This window comes from Lissotriton vulgaris, chromosome 5 (genome assembly GCF_964263255.1).
Source record: "Lissotriton vulgaris chromosome 5, aLisVul1.2, whole genome shotgun sequence".
NCBI lineage: Eukaryota > Metazoa > Chordata > Amphibia > Caudata > Salamandridae > Lissotriton > Lissotriton vulgaris.
This window is the reverse complement of record NC_141693.1, coordinates 620,620,915-620,643,270: the sequence shown is the minus strand read 5'-3', so window position 1 is coordinate 620,643,270 and position 22,356 is coordinate 620,620,915. Positions and strand designations below refer to the sequence as shown.

The 22,356-nt window shown below is 46.9% G+C and overlaps 1 protein-coding gene across 1 annotated transcript in view; it reads left to right on the top strand.

The window, feature by feature from the left end:
• CHAT (choline O-acetyltransferase) overlaps positions 1–22,356 on the top strand; it is a 521,284-nt gene that overhangs the window by 367,467 nt on the left and 131,461 nt on the right. The window contains exon 12 of the mRNA XM_086920150.1: positions 4,809–4,871. Within this exon, the coding sequence (XP_086776276.1) occupies positions 4,809–4,871 (63 nt within the window). The remainder of the gene's footprint in view (positions 1–4,808; positions 4,872–22,356) is intronic.

The following is a 22,356-nucleotide window of genomic DNA, read 5'->3' as shown; positions in this document are numbered from 1 at the left end:
TCAATCAAATCCATAAATTCCTCTAGTTTAGATTCTGATTTGACTAGGAGGAATTCAGATGTCAGCTTACCCAATGATGAAGAGCTCATTAATAGTTGATAATTTAACGTATGTATCTGAGAGAGGAGTTCTTTCTTAGATATCTCCAGGCAAAAGATCTCAGGAGTTTCCCACAGTTCAGGAAAACCTAAACGGGTACTAACAGCACGAATATGCTGGAGCCAGGGGATCTTTTTGTTCTTTAGAAGAGGCAAAATCTCAGAAAGTTCCGTTCTATACGCATCCAATTCAGGGACTGACCATAACCTCTTCCAGTACATTATAGGTCTAGCAGTAGTGACCTCCTCTATTGGCAACATGCCAAGGTCAAATCTGAGAGGGATCAAAGGCGTGCTAGGTGGTAATCCAATGAAGTTTCTAGCAAAAGAGTGCTCCACCCTCTTGAGACTCATGATCTGCTTATGCCCCCAAAGTTCAGCCCCATAGGTTGCTGCCGGTCTAGCCTGCCGGCAGTATATCTCTAGGGCTGGAGATGCCGGCCTGAAGGTAGATGCCCTGGAAACTTTACCTATGCCTCCCGCTAACTGGGATAACTTGAGTGTGGATTTAGCGATCTGCTTATTCCAACCAAAGTTCTCAGTTAACGTGACACCCAAATAAACAAATGTTTTAACCCTTTCAAGGGGAATGCCGTGTAAAACAGGATTTGGGCGTACACGCTTCGGCGGGTTAAAAATCATAAATTTGGTTTTACTTAAGTTGATTTCCAGCCCCCGAAGGTCGCAAAATTCCACAAACCCATCAAGTATTCTTTGAATGCCCGATGATGTTCTAGACAACAACAGTGTCGACTGCGAACATCAGAGTGGGCACTCTAACTGTGGCTAGTTTAGGGGCATCATTGTTTTCTACATCATTCAGGTGTTCCACAAGGCCATTTATGTAAAGGCTGAATAGCGTTGGCGCCAGTACGCACCCTTGGCAAACTCCTTTTTGGACAGGGAATTGCTCTGTGAGTTCGCCATGCATGCCACACCTCACCTGGGTGAAATTTTTATCATGGAGCTTAGTAAGGATGGCTAACAGGTAGGGCGGGAGGCCCAGGTCTGCTAGTACTCGCCAAAGTTTTTTCCCATGGAACTAGATCAAATGCTGCCCGCAGGTCAACAAACACAAGGTAGAGTCTGCCACCCTCCACCTTGGCAGTCTTCCAATATAGGACCTGCAGGCGAAATATTTGATCTAGAGTGGAGGTGCCAGACCTAAAGCCTGCCTGGAGTATGGCCAATACCCCTTTATCCTCTATCCAACCTAAGATCCTATCAAGGATAACCCTCCCCAAAAGCTTTTGAGATGTACCAATTAGGCTGATCGGCCTATAATTAGAAGGGGCTAAGGGACAGCCCTTTTTTAAGATTGGCACGATTTCAGCCCCTAACCATGTAGGTGGGGGGGTCCTCTCCCTGTAGGATACCATTAAACAACAAAACAACCAGATAAGGGGCCCAGATTTTTGGTTGCGTCCTAAACAAGTCCCCTGGCAATTTGTCCAAGCCCGGAGCTTTATTAGGAACCAATTTACCTAGGGCCGTCTCTACCTCAGCCAGGGTGAAAAATTCAACTGGGGTCGGGCATAAAGAAGCTGAGATTGACCGTCCCCGCGCGATCCCGCTAGTGCTTGCAGGCTGCTGGAGTTCCAGGATAGTAACAAGCTTTTCGTCAGGCTCAGGGATGCCATAAAGGTCGCAGAAATAGCTTTCCCAAATTGAAGGAGCAATATTCAGGGCGAGTGCAGGGCTATGCCCACTAAGTCTTGTTGCGACTATAAACCAAAATGATTTAAAATCATTAATATTGAGGGCAGATCTCAATTCATCCCACATGGAGGCCTCCCATTTCTTCTTGGCATTGCAAAGTGACTTTTTGTACACGACGCGATGGGCTCTAATTTCTTCCCTATTGTTAGTTTTTATTGCTCTAAGAAGGGCCTTTTTGGCTTTCCTACAGGAGGCATTATACCATCTAGATATTGATGTTCGAGGGTGTTTAGGTTTTCTCGCCGGGTACAGAATATCTTTAAGTGCGGCTACCAGTTGAGTGTGTATTTCAGATGCCCTGCCTAAATGCCCGAATTTCCCCATGTCTTCGATGAATGGAATAACAGACTCATATAGTTTGGCAAGTTTGCTAGTGGACATCTGAAGATCTGGCCATTTAACCCTGCGCCTGCAGTTTGTTATTATTAAAGGCACGGAGGTGGAGTCTTCAGCCAAAGTTTGACATTTCAGCCCAAAGCTCCCCGGTTTGAGTGACAGGACCAATGCGTTATGATCACTGTCTGACCTTTCAACAACCCTAAACTTGTGTAGCCTGTCCCAGTGCCTGGCCTCGATAAAAATATAATTGATTATTGAAGTACTAGTTTTTAATCGATTAAACATATTTTTCCCTGGTCTATCAGGCTCAACCCTCCCATTACAGGCTTGCATTGATGTCGCTAATGAGAATGACTGCAACTGTAAAACCAAAGGGGTCCATGCTTTCACCCTAGTAATCAGTGGGTCAGGGACAGCCCACAACAAGTCAACCTCATCTGAATTACTCAGATTCGGATCCATGAGTGGCTCATAATGGCAGTTAAAATCTCCACCCAGGATTAATACTGTAGAGGGATCAATCGATTGGGTGAGGGATAACAAAGCCTCTATGGCCTCTGACTCAAGACCCCGCCTAACTGGCCTTGAATATACATTAATCAAGGCAATGTCCGGCCCATTTAATGTAGTCAACATCACACACTGTACATCCATTGAGTTAGCTTGCAAAAATGGAGAGACAATTCAATTATACACTCAATAAACATAGTGCCTAATTATGATGTCGGCGTCCGACTGACATCATAGCGGAATGGAACTGCCCGATGATAGTTCAGTGGTTCCACCCACTGTATTTGGATGCACCTGCCCTATGGGCGGTCGGAAGCATCCATTTTACAATTGCAGCTTGTGCGGCGGGGGAAAAAGGCCCACGGCACAAGCTATAATTGAAAAATGTATGTTTTAAAAATCCTTGACTGTGTGGCAGGCACCATGTAGTGCCTGCCACACGGTGCAGGGATATTTATGGGGGTACCATATGTGCCCCCCAGGCCCCATAGCAGAGGGTAGGGGGCCCTACTAGGGGACACCAAAGTCCCTTTCCAACAACTTTTCCATGTCAGAAATTCCAACATGAAAAAGGCTGTGGGAAACAGACATCATAATCCCAACAGCTGTGCTTTTATCTGGCAAATTCTAACAACATAATACGTTTGTAAAATACTTCCCACTGGATAGGGCATCATACTTCCACATACTTAATTAATCAATGAAACCACAATAATTCTTATGACTGGTTTCAACAGAAATCCAAATTAATGTATTCGTTTTAACTCAGAAAAACACATCGCAAGACTTTTTCGTGATAAGACTGACAGTGGTGCTCGAAGTGCAATGCCACAGTTGAGGACAGTGTTATTAGTCAGTGTGAGATGAACACTGTTTAGATGTCTGCCTACGTTCAAATAAGTACTGACTCTAAAGGGGTCTGTATTCCAATGTTAAACTGGGGGGAAAACTAATTCCCCTTCTAAGGCTTTCATCTTATCACTTCCCATATTGTGACATATGTGCGAGGCATTATTGCCAGGATTGAGGCTAAGGTTGCTCTTGTTTGGTAGCCTTCCTCTTTCCACCTTACCACATGCTTTTGCACAAGTATCCAGTTACAGTTTCTATATTGAAACTCAGTCTTGATGACTCTAATCCTTGATTAAACATGTTTTGGGTGCCTTTTGTGTCATACAGAATGTCTTCGTGAGAGATATGATACTTTGATATTTATGTAATTAAATACTATGACAATGCATAACACATTTCAGAAAAAAATATTAAAGACTAACTTTTGTCTGATAAGAAGGATCTACTATATCTGTGAACATGTATTTTATGTAGTATAGACTACAAACTAATGATATTAAAGCGATCAATAACATGATTTTTGTACAGAGGCAGCAAGGGGAAGCAGGGGTAAGAGTAATATAGAACAGAAAATAAGCAACGAGCGAAAGCTGGGATGGAAAAGAGAAAGATACAGGGAGTGCAAGGAGCAGATGTGGCTTAACGGCTAGAGTGGCCAACTTTGATGCTGAAGAACCAAGTTTGAGTCTGGGGGAGGCTCAAACAGCCTGTGATTCTGAGCATATCACTTAATCTCCCTGTGCCTAAAAATGAATGAGTCCGTCTTTAATGTAACTGATGCTCATGTAAAGCGCTCTGATACCTTCGGGTCGTGTTCCAGCTATATAAAACTGCAAAAAAAAAAGAAGTTTAGGGTGTGTAAGAAAGAGGCATGAGGTGAGGCGAAAATAAGGTAGCCATATTATTCAGCAACCTCAGCATTCGGCAGCACCTGAGATGGACTCATAGTAAAAACTGTGGACCCCAGCACTAACCCTTTTACAGATTATGCTCTGCTTTGGTCTGTATGATTGGGGCATTGAAGCACACCTCAATGCATAATAAACACAGCAGTGAATTTGTCAACACTTGTGGGGAATACTACGCAATTAAACACAAATGAATACCACTGAAGTTGAATCCGTAGTTTCTAGAGATATTAATTGGGGAAATAACTCCTGTTAATGCCAGAGAGTATTCCGGTTGCATAGTGTGTTATTTAAATCACCAAGCTGCTATATATCAGAACTGCCTCCTCCTTCTATTAATAATGACGTGGAACTTAAAGGTATTATCATATTTCTACTTCAGGATGCGGAAAAGATGCATTACCTCAGAGAAGCAATCAAGGCGCAGACTAATTACACCATTTCGGTGAGTAACAATATTATTTTCTTTTAATTGCTTTTACAAACGTGGACACAAACACCTACATGATTCACATTCATGCCAGCGCACCCAGTAAAAGTTCAGCAAATTAATCAGATTGATTGAGTAAGTAAAGCAGAGGAACAGAGCACTTCGGATCTCTGGTCTCACTCTCCATCAACATTTGTTTCTGTTTCACATCATTGCTGAACTTAAGGAAACAGCTATTGATTAAATACAGAAACCCTGGCGCACGCAGAAAGAGCTTGCATTTTGTCACCTTCTGCCAGTGGAGTAATTTACTTGTCCAGATCTGTGGTGCTCAATTTTTAGAAAACATAAACAAATTTCCATTTCCAGATATCCATAAAATGCAAGTCGTAAAAGCAATGCGATCACTCCTAAATTCAATATTAAGGCACCACGTCAGAAACCTCTGGCACATTGGGCCAGATAGACTAATCCACGTGTGGTCGGGGATCTCCTGCGATACAGCTCTTCGCGAAACTCTGCCGAGTACATTTAGACCCTGGCGGATAGACTGCTAGGCCAGCAGAAATATGGCCTCCCCTGGTACTCCACCTGTCAAATGTAGGGATATCCAGGAGGCAACAAGGGATCTCTTTGCCTTCAATATAGCTGCTTATGTGCCAACTCTGTTGAAGGCACTGAACTTTGCAGAGCAGGCATCATATTGTCTGTGCCTATCTGGCAAAGGTTCTTTGTTTTCAAGAAATGCACTTCCAATAGGGAAACTGGTTTCTTCAAAACAAAAAATGGTGGCCCTGAAACAAGGGGTGTTTTCTCGATGCTCTTTGGAGTCATTGTTTGATTTCCCCTTTCTGGAACAGCTTTGCCACACATGGCGGTCCCAGACTCTGAAATCTCATGATAGTTGTCCCACCCTAAATAGGGCAAATGCCACAATGACGTGAGGGTCCTGTGGAGGGTGGATACCGAAGCTTCTGACAATGATGGACCCTTGCTGAAGCAGCACCATCATCAGAAACCCTAGAGATTACCCAGATGTAAACGGGTGGGTATGTGCGAGATTGGCAGAGCGGGAGCACTGCCATTTGTGGAACGATCCCACTCCACCAAAATGTAGAAGTTTTGTAAATTTGTGGTGAAATACCTTTCCTATCCATTTTTGAGGAAGACCATACCTCAGAGAATCAAGCTTTGAATTCGAACTTCCCTCCTCTTGCGCTGAAAAATCTCTGTTTTTAATTGAATTTTGTGTTGAATTTTTATTTCTAAGAATGTATATGTAAGGTAAGCTGTACGCATGGTGGCCATCTTTCTTCGCCCTGCAGGTCAGTACAGGCTAAGTGAGATCAGCTAAGTCACGAGGAACTAATTTGAACAACAACATGACCTTAATCATAGTTCTAGCATGAGACCAAAACTGCGAGAGACTAAGGCTTTCACAAGTTGTACCCCCCACTTCTCTCTCTGCTGCATAGTGTTTTAAAAAAATAAGATATTACCTATGTTGTTGAGAGTATTAGGCCGTGCTCCGCCTACAGTGGTCATGTTGATTCATCAGATTAGCCAGGATGAGCCACGTGACAGTTCACGTGAACTGCAAGTGATCTATTTGTGCCACACTGAACACAGCAGGAGGAATGATGTAAAATAGGGCAACATAATGCTTAGTTTAACCAAAGGACTTTTGGGACCAGGGAATTGAAATACTGCCATGCTTGTTTAATTGAGCTTCTAGAGGGTGTTTTCAGATATTTCACTTTGAAATAATGGAGAATATTGTATATCAGTGTTTACAAAAAGTATATCTTCTGAAACAACCGCTGAATTACTAAAATCAAATCTAGAAACATTAGTGTCTTAAATGTACTTTTAGTCAACAAACACAAAATCGGTCTGATTATGAGTCTGGCGGTCCTAGGACCACCAAACGCGTGGGCACAGCTGTGGTGGTCCAGCCACCACCGCATCAATGGTTCGACCTCCCCATTACAAGTTGGACGGTCGGACCGCCCTGGAATCACCGCTGCCGCGGCCAGGGAACGGCCGTTCTCTAGCACTGTTGCGGCAGTCAAAGGCTGCAATATGCTTCATGGGACCACCACAGTCCTGCCAAGCTTATTATGAGTTTCCTCTCCATCTGTGGTGTCATGGAGGTTCCTACTCCATGTACGCCGTAGCGGAGAGGAAACACAGGGTGCTCTACAGGGCCCCCTGTGCCTCCACCATATGTGGCTTCACACAGTAGGGCATTACATATACCTCCCTGGGTGCTTGCACACCAGTTCCTGCACAGCATGGACGTTCGATTCCATGCCGTGCAGGAAACTTGTTGTGCGGTCCCATTGTGGGTCTTTTTCAAAGGCAACGCCGCCTTTGAAAGAGGCACTGCTGCGGGACCGCCATACTGCACGTCCACCAGACCACTTTAAGGTCATAATTTGGCGGGCGGGCGGGCATAAGCGAGTCTCAGCAGTGCAGGGGCACGGCGGTTGCGTACTGCCCATTCCTGCAATGCAGACATTTTTAATCCGCCCTATATGTTTTCTTGTGAAATTGAGAAATCTGACCTAAAAAGAAATGTGGCTGGACAAGTACTCCGAAATTGACATGAACCAATTTTTCTCTACTAATTATGAAATAGATATAGAAAAGCATACATTTTAAGAGGACAAGGTTAACAGGTATTAGCGGGCTTATAACTAAAATAAGTTTTAATAGGTGGTTATAAATAGATTTTAATAATCATTACTTATGTTAATTGAAGTAGTCTATTGTCACCCTGCTACCAAACAGATATTTTATGGTAGAATATCTGAACTTTATGCCAAAAATTACTATAGAAACAGAGAAAAGCAATTGTTTGATTTTAATAATATACCCGATTACTCAAATGCACTAGTAAACCAACCAGGTTCCGGCTGATGCAATTTTTCCACTTGTTGAATACTCCCTGGCTCTTGTAGGTCTTATTTTAGACTTTATTTGGTCTCTTGGAGACCCACAAAAAGAAATTACTACATTTCCATTAATTTAATTGGACCATCCTTTTGGCAACACGAATAATTGTCCCAGCTTCTGTATGTTATGTCTTTATCCTGTGTGATTTGCCCTATATGTGTGAGCAGCTCAGTCCGTGGCTAATAGGATCGTTAAAATTCTGAAGGAAGTTTAAAGGGAGCTTAGTAGCTCTAGGAAAGCCCCTACAACAAAACTCCTGAGTGAGCTAAGCTATTTTAAAAATGGTAAATGATTTGGGATGATTTTACCCTGGGCCTCGATGACGCTCACCACTTGCGGTTAGTATTAGATGTCTGAGTATCTTTTACTTTTGGGTGCTTAGGGTGGAGGCAATCATCCAACACCTCCACAATCAGATCAGCCGATCCTATAACTTTGTTCAAGATCCTAGCACACCAATATACAGATTTCAACATGTTAATGACTTCAAATTATACGACATAAACATTATCATCATATATGTTTTTTAATGTTTTTTTATTGTTCAGGCTCCAGCCAACACATGCGACACCCGCAGCTTCCTCAGGGCTTATAGATATCCACACAGTGCTAAATGCCTTCTGGCTGGTTATATTTCCGTCCCAGCCTAAATATGGCTGGGCAAATTTGATAACACCGACTGCACTCAGTCCTGTCCCGTGGAAGGGAGCCGGTGTTGTTTCTTCCAGTCGTGCACATGAAAGTCAAAATCACACGCCTGGATAGCTTCAGACCAAACTGATGAACCATCGAAGAAGCGAAAGAAAGACAAAACCGCAGAGGAAAAAGAGAACATAAATCCACTGCAGTCTGCGGACTCTCTAAACTTGCCAAAAACCTGGACCCCGTTCGTTCTTCAGGCAGCCAAATGGAGTGTGAAACCAGAACCTGTAAAATCTTGAATTCAGAAATTGAGCGATCACGTATTTCGAACCTCTGTGACTAGAAATAACCAGAAGGACCATAATCCTTTACATGGGGAGTATACTGGTGTGTGGAATGTCAGTAACTCTTTGGATTCCAGTGCAAAGGTTGTGAAAAATCGAGACCGCCGTCAAGAAATTGATAGAATCATTCCGAGAAGACTCAATCACGAACTACTATCAAATTTGGCCAGCAATATTTAGGCTGGGACGGAAAGTAAAGTCAATCCGATGCAGAAGTACATCTTTAGTCAGGGGAGACAGAGAGATGGTGAAATGATGAACAAATTTGTTGAAAGACTTGAAATGTTCGTCAAACACTGTAAGTTCAACAAATTCAATTACGAAGAAGCCATTCATTTCAGAGTCATAGATGGGTGCTTACAGGATTCTTTCAGATGCCAAATCCTGAGAAAAACACTCAGTCTGGAGTGTGTGCTCATGGTGGCCAGATCTGAAGAACGCACCAACAAACAAGCCAGTGACATGGAGGCCGGAGAAGCCCAGAGTGAATCCCTCTGAATATGAAAAAAAACACAAGGTAAAAGGCTGCAAAGTGGTGTCTTTGAAGAAGAAGTTGTGTTATTGATGTGGATTTCCTTTCCATACGAAGGTAATTGTCCCGCCATTGGACAGATCTGTCAAATCTGCGAGAAAGAGAACCATTTTGTAGCAGTTTGCAAAGAGAGGCTGACATTCTCAAGGTGCTGCCGCCACTCGTGCGCACCGCTTTTATCTTGCTCCAGAATCCATTGAGAACTCAATATACATCGAGTTACATGGTAGTTGTTACCGGACGAGGGTGATACATATCGCCAGTCTGTCAAACATATGGGCTGTCCTAAACCGTTCACTCATTGAGCACGTTACCAAAGTATTGGCTTAAGCATGACGCTTTTGTATGACTGCTGTATACGGCCAGACCTAAATTGCTAGTTGTACAGAGGGGCCGTCCTGAACCTTTACCTCACATGCTATCGATCACGGCTTGTCCTCCCTCCTTTACTGGCAAGCACCCGACATAAAAACCTTCTTTGTCAATTTTCAGAACTACATCTTCACGTTTTTGAGTAGATTGTTTGGAAGCCTCAATCAACCTTCTACTTATCCAATCCAATCCAAAATTTCTTTATTTCGGCCATTTAAGGCCATAAAAGATACAATAAAAGCATTTAAAACACATGAAAGCGTACAATATAAAAAACAGTACATGAAAACAAGGGACTAATTATATCAGTTCATTAAAGACTTAGATCGCTACGATTCATTACAGTTCATTCCACATATGGCATTTGGAAGCTAACCTTTCAATATTTTTCCCCTTATCTGCCACATGGCCATTAAATACTTGGCTACGGCAAAGACGATAAAGTGCAAGGTGCTTGTCTTCAGAACTCTGTACGATTGTAAATAGTTTCTACTTATCCAAATCCCACCTACAAGAAATCTTTGAACTTTATAAAGGTTTCTGTTGGAAACTTTAATCATGGCTTCCTGATGAAGGCTGTGAGCCGAAACACGCGCAGGATCGATTATACTCTCTAGCCATGACTTTGTTGATTATTGTATCCATTGTGAAATTGTGTATTCTGACTAAATGAATTATATAAAAATAAATGTTTGAAGATGAATAGTAAGCAAAATATTAAACTAAGTAAAAAATAAAGTAATATACTCAAATAAAATGCTTTTTTATTGTGCTCATTGTTAAATAATCTTTTTTGATGCCAATACCTTCTGTTTCACTGTGGACTGCATAGGTCCGTGATGATATTTTCTCTCCTAAATGTATTTGTTAACACATGATTTAACTACCCCGGTTTAGGATTTATAGTCAGGGGTACCTCTTTTTCTTCACAAATGCAAAGCAAGAGAAAACATTTGTGCATCACGTCATGAAGACAAAATGGCTGCCAATGCACCATGGTGTGAAGACAAAATGGCTGCTGCAAAGTTCCAGAAGTGTTTTAGTCACGCACATGGATGTAAACTACAACATCAGTTGAAGCTAGTGGAAACTGAAAAAGGCTGATTATCATCTAATTCCTTGTTGAGAGGTTCTTCTATGTCACTGTCTAGCGACTTTGAAGAAGATGGGTGGGCGATTTCAAAGCTGACTAATAAAAGATGTGCACATGTAGGTTTGGCTTCCTGCAAGGAAGCATACAAGTCGTAAGAGGATCGACAAGTAAAATCATGAAATTAATTTGGACATTGACCCAAAGTAAATTGAAGGTTAATGGCTGATATATACCATTTGTCTTGGACGGTGGTGAGTCGATACACATCATGCCAGTCCAAAAGTACCATGAACTGTCTCCAGTGCCCCGTCTCACACCATCGAAAACAAAGTATACATGTGGGGAGCCTCAACGTCATTACAAAGTCAATATTCATTCATTGCAACTATGAAACTTAAAAAGACAAAGGTACAAGCCCCAATTAATGTCATTTAGGTCACTTCATCAAGGGACTGTCAACTCAGTTTCAGCACTGCTGCTGACATGGGACTAATGTCTTTGAATGACATTATCAGTGCATATCACGATATAGTGAACACGTTTCTGTGCCTGTTTCATGTATTGGGAAAACTTAAAACAATGAAAGTGCAGCTCCATATTAATGAGGACTTTCGTCCTGTTGCTCAACAACACAGTTGAATTGCCTTTTATCTGCAAGCTGTTGAAAAAGAAATTGACATTACTAAAACATGATATCATTGAGCGCTCTACTGGTCCAACACCATGGATGTCACTGATAGTGGTGGTACCTGAAAAGGACCGCAGAGGGTCGGTGCGAATTTGTGTTGGCATGAGTCAAGGAAACTCGGCAATAGAAAGAGAACGGCATCCAGATTCACACATTGCCCATGTGATTACCCGGTCGAATGGTGGCAAAGTCTTTTCGCGATTTTATCTGAACAAAGGATACCATCCGCTCGAATTGGAAGAAAATTGCAGGTACATTACTGCCTTTATCAACTCATGTTGGGTTGTTTAGATACAAAAGATTGAGTTTTGGAGTGTCTTCAGCTGCCAAACTCTTCCAAGATGTAATTTGTTGCATTATACAGTCTGCAATCAATTACAGTGATGAAATACTGGTATTTGGCGGCCACACGAAAGGAACAAGATAGATATCTTACCCATGTGTGCCATTGACTTGCTGATGCAGGTCTGACATTGTACGCTGAAAAGTGAGAGTATTTGAAACTATTGACAGTGTAAGGTGAGCAGCGAGATGGGAGGCAAGATGGAGTCGGTGTGAGAGGTCGCTGCAGTGCTTTTTCCAGGGGCCTGAGAATGTCTTCGACAATATCGCCGACCTACATCTCATCATTCATGCATGTCAGCAGACGTTGATCTCAGTGAAGAAATACAGATAATACGGGCTGCAAAGGGGTGGCGGAAGGTACCTGGATTGTGCAATACCAGGCTGAAATACGGACTTTTGTGTGTTGGATCTTTTTTTCACGGTTACGGTTACGGCTATTGTGGCTGTGGTGGAGTTTGAAGGATACAAATCTACGAGGTTAGCATTTGAAGTGCTCAGCTCCCAGCTACCAGCCATGCTACACGCTACACTACAACCGTGAGTATCTCATATACCCTGCCCCTAAAAACTGCTAAAAATTCTTAAGCTCTCTGCACTGATAGAAGGGGGAGAGTCTGCTTAGTTTTGTCTGTATTGCCTCATTTGTAAACCCCTAGTAATGGCGCCGACAAGGGGGTAGGATAAAGGCAAGCGGTAAAAATATCAAGCGATGCGATGCGAGCGGTGCAAAGAAAAATATAAAAGATACAAAGACACTCAAGACTGCCTGCCTTTCATCTGCCTTTTCATCTGCATCGGCGCTTACTCGCTCCACGCTTAACTCCGTCCACCCGTCTTCTCTTGCCATCTGCGAACTCGGCGAACGTGCATAAGAAGGTAATAGAGCACGCGTCGTCAAGGGAAATGGCGCTGACGGCACAGACGCGACGGAGTAAAAAAAAAAACGGAACTGCTTTCCGCTACGAGAGTCAAAGTAAACCTGAATATTGCAATACTTAATACTGAACAAAGCACTAAATTAAAAAAAAACAAAAAAAACATATATGGGCTATATGGGCTATCTGGCAGCAACTCACAAAGTTTATCTAGTCTGCTCAGATACACGCTCGAGAAAGAATACATTTATAAGCGCCAAGACTTCTGAAAGAAAAAGAGCGGGTACTGGGGCCTCGAGGTCGCACAGAGCTATTAGAGGAGCAAGAGGAGCCAGAGAGGCTGGAGCCGGGGCCGGGGGTGGAACCAGAGCTAACACTGCCAGTGCAGTATCGGTAGCAATAATCACAGCGATCAAATTCAATATAGAGACCCTGACCCTGACCCCACAACTGAATACTGTCATGGATAAAGACATTGTAGATGCATCAGACTCTCCAGGATTGCAATGCATAGCACACCAAGCCCAAACCCAAAACCAAACTCAGACTCAGACTCAGACTCAGATAAAGACTGATACAAAAGCAAAGGCCCAGGCTCAGGGAGATCAAGAGAAACAAGAAAGCCAAGAGAGGATAGAGAGCTCAGATGGCAGAGGAAATAACAAAGAGACTTACAATTTACAAGGACTTCAGAAAATAAAAGAAACACAGAGACGACCCGAAACTAGGGGTTACAAGGCAATGGAAAACAATGATGAAAATAACAAAGGTAAAATAAGAGCTAATAAATCAGATGGGAGAGATAGAGCCACTGAGAATGAACAGAAACTTCACAAGGAAACCGAAAAATCGAAAAAGAAAACAAAGGAAAAAGAGAAAGCGAAAGAGACGGAAAAGGAACCGGTAAGCAGAGAGAATCTTGATCTCTTGGAAAAAAAGGCCAAAAGATTACAAACAATCAAGAACCGGGGGGGCGCTAGAGGGCGCACACGCGGAATGGCTGCTTAACGCTGCAGTTCCCGCACCTTGGCCATCGATCCTCAAAAATCCTTGACCACAGATGACCGGCATCGCCCCGACTCGGCCATTTGAAGCCCAACACTGTCCGCTACATTCGTCCCGGAGCTCATCTCTCTCCTATCATCGGAGGCGGAGATCTCGCCGTGTGAAGCTGGGCCGGCGAGGACCCTTGGTGCTGCCGGACGCGGGGGCTGGCTGTGGGACTCCACGAGAGGCCGGTGCTTGACACGCGGCTGTAGGCCCCGCCTGCCCAGGGACTCTCGGCTCAGGTGCAACCCTCATTTGGCCCTTGGATCGCCGGGTGACCTGAGGATCTGCTGCCTGACCGCTGCCTGACCGCTGGTTCCCCGTGGCGGACGGTTGCGAGGTGTGCCTGCCACGGACAGTAGACCTGCGTAGGAACCCCCGAGAAGCAGTGTGGCCTGACGGTGCTGAGGCCTGCTGCCGGGGGCCGCCGAGGATTACCGCCGCGAAACCTGTGCATGGTGAGTGGCGCCCCTCCCGCGGACCCTGCCTCCCGCTGCCACCCTGCGCCTACCACCTGCTGGGGCTGGAGCGGACCGCGGGGCCCTGCATCGCCTCGGTGCTGACCTGCTCGGGCCCCGGTGCCCACTGGCCCGCCTGATCGCTCCCGTGTGCCTGCGGGTGCCCCTGGACGCCTGTGGGTCACTGCAGCTCGGACCTCCACCTCTCCTGTTTGCCTGCCCGGTCGGGCCTGCCAGAAGCCTGCACTGCGACCTCCGGCTCTCCTCTGCTGCACTGCGGGCCGCATGCTCTACCCTGCATGCTGACTAGCATTGGGCCTGCCTCCCCTGGGAATCCCTGTGCCTTGGTGACTCTACCTACATTCGCTAGTGCTGCTGTCCCAACGCAGCCGTGAGACGGGCAGCCTTGGCCTCCGGCCTGTCCTCTCCTGCCTGCCACCGCTCCGGCCGCGCGTGCCACGCTGCCCTCCTGCACCTCGGTTGGACACTCCTGCTCACAGGTGTTTGGGGCGGATCTCTCCACGTGCTTCGTTCTGCCTACTTGACTGGTCCCCACTGGTGTTGTGCAGGTGCAGTTTGGACGGGCGACGGTGCAGATCTAGGGGGCCAGGATGGTTCGTCCTGAGAATCGCCAGACGAAGATCAGCTTCGATGGCGCCAAGAAATCCACGAAGGCCGTCCCTGCTGACGCTGGCTCCGGCGCTGCTTCCACCTCCACTCTTTCCTCTCCGGCCAAGGAACTTGATCTACAGCATTTGTTTCAGGAGATGCGACAGGGGTTTGCCACTGTGGTGGAGAAGGTGGATGGTGTGACCGCTAGACTTGACGCTTTGGCTCACAAAGTAGATCGGCATGAGGAATGACTCACGGCCACGGAGCAACGCATTTCCGACGCAGACGATGTTGCCTCCACTCATACCACTCAGCTAGCCCGCATGGACAATCTTCTCAGGATCATAGCAGCGAAGAACGAAGATTTGGAAGCCTGCAGCCGACGCAACAACTTCCGCGTCACGGGCATTCCGGAATCGACCAACACGGGCAGGATGGAGCTCTACGTCGAGAAGATCCTCAAGGGGTCCATAGGCGAGGATGCTTTCTCTCCACAGTTCATTATCGAGCGAGCACATCGGTCTTTGGCGCCTGTCCCTAAGCCTGGCCTACCACCCAGGCCAATCATCGCTAAACTGTTAAACTACCGTGACCGCGATGTGGCGCTGAGAGCTGCTCGCACTCAACGATCCCTCCAATACGATGGTGTAACCTTCTCTATCTATCCGGATTTCACCCCAATGGTGCAGGAGGAACGGCGTAAATTTCTCCCTGTGAAGAAGAAGCTATGTGAAGCGCGGCTGGACTATGCATTGCTCTACCCGGCGAAACTATGGATCACGCATCAGGGGAAGCAACGTTTCTTCACGAATCCACAAAAAGCCGAAGACTATTTGAAATCACTCCGTAGGGCCAGAGGAGGTGACCATGCTGCTGCTGCTGACTTAAGGGATGATGATCCTTCTGCTGGAGAGGACGAACACTGACCATGAGCGTATATCTCTACTGAACCTTTGTCTATCTAGCGCGAGCACGGAGCCTCTACCTCCTGTGGGTTCCGAGGTGGCAGCCTCTTCAACGGGACTCGGCGATGCCTGGACACTTCTGTGGTAATGTATACCAGGATCCGCTTGCCTAGCCCTGGCCTCCACCGAGGGCGGTACAGTTTTTGAGGCCAGCGGCGGGTACAGCGGTTGTGCGCCCTTGATATCGTCATCCCATCGGGTGTACCCCACGTTGACTGTTAAAATGTTAGACTCTGATGTTGGGGGAGGGGGAGGGGACAGAGGGTGGGACTGGACGGCTGCAGGCAAGTTGGGGGCGCTGTAGTGGGTGGGGGGGGGGGTTTGTTGGGATGGGGAGGCCTACACACCGAAAACTGTTTTGGACTATGTCACTTTATGTTGCTCACATGGACTCGACTCCTCTGGGAATCGTTGCTCTGCTTTGCTGGGGAAGCAATGTTACATCACACTATACTAAATGGCGGGTTTGGGGTCTGTAACACAACTACACTGCATGTCGTGGAATGTCCGTGGGCTCAATAATGCTAGGAAATGTCGTGATGTTATCGCATACCTCACTAGGCATAATGTACAGGTTGCCATGCTCCAAGAAACACACCTGTCACCACGAGGGCGGACCACCTTTGCATGTAAATGGGCTACCACCCGCATTTTCTCCTCATATTCCACGTATGCCAGGGGGGTGGCCATCCTACTCCGGGGTGCTGTCCCGTTTCACAGATGTGGGGAACTGTTAGATGAGGGAGGTCGTTACGCTTTACTCTGGGGGAGATTGGGCCATGACACTGTCACTTTTGTAAATTGCTATGCCCCTAATGTAGACACGCCCTCTTTTTTCACCACTCTTTGGGGTAAGATCCTTGACGTGGGCTCCCGCCATGTCATCTGGGGTGGGGACTTCAATCTGGCATTGGTACCCAGCATGGACAGGGCGGACGGGGCTGCCCACTACAAACCTAAGGCAAGAGAGGCCCTCGAGGGCATCATGACGGAGGGGGCCCTGGTAGATATATGGCGGTCCCTACGACCGGTCAGACAGGAGGGAACCCACTTCACCCCGCAGACTGGCACCTGGGCTCGACTAGACTACTTCCTTGTCACCCCCGGAATCATACCTGGAGTCTCGACAGTCACACATCTACCGAGGACATACTCGGACCATAGCCCAGTCCTGATGCATACTAGACTCCCTGGGTGGGATTACCCTATACCTCCATGGCGCTTACAACCGGCGGCTTTGTTGGATGCCCTTTTCTGTTCTGAGCTGGGGGAGGAAATTGCGGACTTCTTTCTGCGGAACAAGGGGTCGGTCGATTCAGTAGAGCATATTTGGGAGGCCTTTAAGGTGACTGTCAGGGGATTTTGCATAGCTAAAAGTTTTGGGGTCCTCCGGGACATACAAGCCACTATCCGTCGACTGCACGGGGAACTGCGAGCGTTGAAGATTCGTATGGTCGAAGGGGATGACCCTGCCTTACACGCGGAATTCAGGGTCAAATTGACCAAGTATGAAGAGGAGGCTGACAGGGAGGCAAGATTCAAGGGGAAACACTGGCAGGCTCGGAGATATTGTGAAGGAGACCGCCCGGGTAAAGCTCTAGCGGTCTTGACTCGAGTCCCCCGCGATCGCAACGCCATACTGGAGCTTACTGACAATCAGGGACACACGATCAGAGACTCGGAAGCACTGCTTGCCACTTTCACCTCACATTACCACACTCTGTATACCACCAATGCTACAGTGGAGATGCCCTACGCTGACTATCTGAGCGAAGTGGCACTCTGTTGGCTTAGTGACGGCGACAGGGCTTTCCTGGCGGCTCCGTTTGAACTGGATGAAATCCGCGAAGCCATCATGTCCCTCAAAAATGGTAAAGCGCCCGGGCTGGATGGTTTACCGGACGAATTTTATAAAACGTATATCGACGTCATGATACCAGTCCTTCGTGAAGTATATGAGGAATCCCTCGCTGATGGCATTCTCCCAGGCTCCATGCATGAGGTAGTCATCACCTCCCTTCTTAAAACCCGGTAAAGACCCCTGTTCCTGTGGATCTTACCGCCCCCTTTCCCTCCTAAATTGCGACGTGAAGATATTAGCCAAGGTCCTAGCTACTAGGCTGTCCTTGCTCATGACTAGGATTGTATTGCCGGACCAGTCGGGGTTTGTTCCCGGTCGCTCCACTTCTCATAACCTGCGCACCTTATTCTCGCTTCTCCGCACGGTACATCCTGATATCCCAGTCGCTGCTGTCTTCTTAGATGCTTCCAAAGCCTTCGATTCAGTTGAATGGCCCTACTTGTTTTCAGTATTATCGACTATGGGCTTCCCCAAGCTGTTCCTCTCCTGGATACAGCTCCTCTACACACGACCGACGGCGAGAGTTCTCGTCAATGGCCGTCTTTCTCACTCGATAGACATCACGAGGGGCACGCGTCAGGGCTGTCCTCTGTCTCCCCTCCTTTTTGCGATCGCAGTTGAACCTCTTGCTTGTCGGCTCCGTCAATTGCATCGGGGGAGTGCCGTACAGTGCCTACAGTGCCAGATAGACGTTTCCCTCTATGCGGATGACGTCACCCTTTATGTTAAATATCCTCATCTTCATCTCAATCCTTTATTGAGAGAGTTTGTAGCTTTCGGGGGCATGTTGGGGATCCACGTTAATTGGTCCAAATTACAGCTCTTTCCCCCTCACTAACTCAGTGGTTGACTTCCCCCTCGACTACCCTCTTGAATGGTGCCGTTCGGACCTTCGCTACTTAGGCATACAGATTTCGCGGGATCGGGAAGAGACCCTTCGCTCCAATTACGGAGTGGCAATCACGTCCCTCGCTACCACAATCGACCGTTGGATCACGCTGCCCCTCTCCATGGCTGGTAGGGCGTCCCTCATCAAGATGGTTGTGTTGCCCCGTTTCCTGTACCTTTTTCTCAATATCCCGTATTACCCGGGCGCTTTCTTTTTCAAGACCCTGAGATCGGAGCTTTGTCGCTTGTTCTGGGGGGGCAAAGCCCCACGGCTGAAATGGTCCACGCTGATACTACCTTACGAGGCCGGAGGATTTGATGTTCCTGACCTGGAGGCCTACTACCTCTGTGCGCAGGCTCACTATGCTTTTCATTGGATGGTTCCCACGCCCTTCATGCCGCAACTTGCGGTGGAGGACTGGATCGTGCACCCCATACCGCTCAATGATTTACTTCATTGCCCTGAGTCGATGATCCAGACTCCGAACACATCGGTTTCCTGCACCCTGGACGCTTGGCGCCGCCTGGCCGGGAGACTCTCCTGCTCCTTCCCTTACTCTCCCCTTCTCCCTCTGACATTTCATCCCTTGCTCGCGCTATTGCAGGAGCGCGGCTTCCAGATGCTCTGCGGTCGGTTACATATTGTCACCTGGGGTGACCTCTTTGCTAATAAAGTTTTCAAATCCATTGAAATCTTCTTTGCCACTCATGTCCGCTCCCCCCTCGATGTATTCTACTACCTTCGCCTCAGACAGGGGATGAAAGATATCCTTCCTGATTATCCCCGCGAGCCAGACCTCCTGAGCCCTCTACACTTTCTGCTTGGCTCGCAGGATGGAGCACACCTGGTCTCTGGCCTGTATCGCCGACTTCGGTCGGACAGTGACCCTCCTGAGACAGGTGCTAGAGCGGCCTGGAATGCGGATGTGCTTCCCGCTCTCACTGATGAGCAGTGGCAATTCTGCTGCGCACTTACTGCCAGGATCTCAGCTAGCAGCAGGCTTAAGATAATACACTACAGGTTCCTCCAACGACTATACTATACCCCAGTTAAGAAATTCAGGTTCCACCTTGCCGATACCGACAGCTGCGACCGCTGTCGAGCTGATCATGCCGGCTTCCTGCACCTCGCTTGGGAGTGCCCGGCCGTGCGGGCGTACTGGCAGGAGGTGACGGAGGCCCTCACCGAGATGACCAAGATTACCGTAGCAGCGGACCCCCTTATCACCCTGCTAGGGCACACACCACACATCCCGAAGTCCAGCAGGAAATTTGTTGACACTGCTTTGCTCCTGGCTAAACGGCGTGTGGCATGTCGTTGGGGCCGTGGCAGGGCCCCAAAGTTTAAGGACTGGCTCTCAGATATGACTCACTGTCAGGTCCAACACGTCACTTATTCAGAACTTCTACCGCTTCCAAGCAGGCCCAAAGATATCTGGAAACCACTGGTTTCCTACCTGTCGAGTCAGGATGACGACGACACGACCTCGGACTGATGGCTGGGGATGACCAGCAGTGCTAGATACCTGGGCGACTGGGAGTCCTGCGTTCCTAATGCTTACATATCCTGCATCTTCGTTCAATCATAAGTCCCCCTCTTACTACATGGCTTATCCCGATGTGACACCTAGGGTGGATAGCGGATTTTCTACATCCTAATGCACGCCGCATCCCCACCCTTTCCTCACGACTACCACTCCATTAGGACATGACACATGACCCCTGCCTTGTTATTGTATGTGCCCTGCGGAAACAACAGCCATCACTGCAGACTCGCGTTGTGATCTATGCATGATGCCCCATGAGCAACAATATCGACATGTTCTTCTGTTCTCTTTATTCGGACATGTGTGAAGCCTCCTTTTTCTTTCTCCCTTCTTTCTTTTTTCTTTTTTTTTTCTCTCTGATTAACTGTTCCGGGTTGCTAAGAATTGGGGAGAAAACAATAAAAAATCTGTTCTACTGCTGTAAATCCTGAGCTGTTCATGCCTCTTCTCCCCCTCCCCCTCCCCTCTACCATCCCCCATCCTCCTCCTCTTTTCTCTCTCACCTCCCCCCCTATCCACCCTTTTTCCTTTACCCCTCTTACCAACCGTCCACCCTCCCCCTCTCTCTTTACCTAGCATGGTTTATCGCCACCGGGCCTCCGGGATGCCGGTATCAAGGCTGTGTCTACCACTACCAATTCTTTTCCCGTGCTACTGTGGCTCTGTCGCTGCCAGCCTCCGGGTTGTGGGCATACATAGCAGTGTAATTCTCTAACTATGCAATAAAGCAGTTTTGAACACCAAAAAAAAAAAAAAAAAAACAATCAAGAACCTAAAAGCTGCAGCTAAAACTACCGGAAACTCGATAGATTCCCAACCAAGAATCTCAAACATATTTAGCCCAGCAATCAAAGATAGACCACAGACTTGCTCTTCCAACAAAATAGTACTAACCACAATGGATCAACAAGGCGTGCAAAATATGGCCATCGCTGCTGCAGCTCAAGCAGCACCCCCAGCAGCGCATCTAGAGCGGGCCGATATGAGGGAAGAAAGCAGGTTGGGCCCCAACATGGACCCGGTCTCGAATATAAGCCCAGCAATGGAAGGGCAAGCTTCAGCAGAAGTCTCGGATGGATCTGAGTCAGAGATCTATGAGACTGGAGTATCAATTTCCAGCGAATCCAGCGAAGAGAGTGATCCGAGCGAGGATGCCAGACTGGAGGAACATCTCACGAAGGTATCCTCTTCGACAGATATTGGAATTAAAAATGCCCTCATACACGACAGCACACCAATAAAAAAACTGGGGTAAAAAGAAGTAGACATAAGAGACACTCAAAAATAATCCACGACGAAACCACAGATCCTGGGAGCAACCCAGAACATATCATAGGGAGAACTAAACTGTCACGCAAAAGCCCCCACCGAAAAGCAAATTTTGAATCTGAAAGAAATAAGAATACTTCTGACATCCCGGATGAAGACGAGCAGATGAAGCACAGAGAGCCCTCACTAAGCGAAGTTCTCAAATCAATAAAAACTTTCCATCAAGATGTTAAAAAAGATAGCCAAAGGAATCATGTCGCTATCCAAAAACTGGAAGGTGCTATCAATAAAGTGGGCAGTACATGTTTGGAGATCTCTGACAGAATGTGTTCTGTAGAAGTCCGGGCGGAAAACCTGGAATCAGACGTCGGTAAGCTACAATTACAGGCAAAGAAACATGAAGGAATAATTAAGGATTTAATGACAAAGGTTGAAGACCAAGAAAATCGAGCAAGAAGAAATAATCTTCGATTTCTTGGGATCCCTGAGGGCTCAGAAGGAAGTGACCCAAGAAGCTTCATGACCAACCTTCTAAAATCATCCTTCCCGGAACTCAATTCCTGGGAAATGGACAGAGAAGTCTGCCGAGCACACCGTTTCCCTCTGTCATTACCAAAACGTGCAGATAAATCACCCCAATACCCTAGAGCATTTATAGTCAATTTTGGAAACTTTCTAGTACGTGACACTATATATGACTTGGCTAGACCCACGGCGAAAAGAGAAAACAAGGGCTTCAAGTTTTTTGCAAGACCGGATTTTGCGCATGCAACTGTAGAAAGACGATGGCGAATGCAACAACTTTTCGCCCCCTTTGAAAAGCTGGGAGCAACGGTCTTTCTGCAAAATCCGGCACGTCTAAAAGTAATCTACAAATGCTCAACGAGGAGTTTCATAAGCGAAATCCAGGCGGAGGCCTACCTTAAAGAGGTCACAGAGAGAGCGAAACAAAGTGATGGCAAATAAATGGAAGAGGAAATCTAGTATGGACTGGATGTGATACG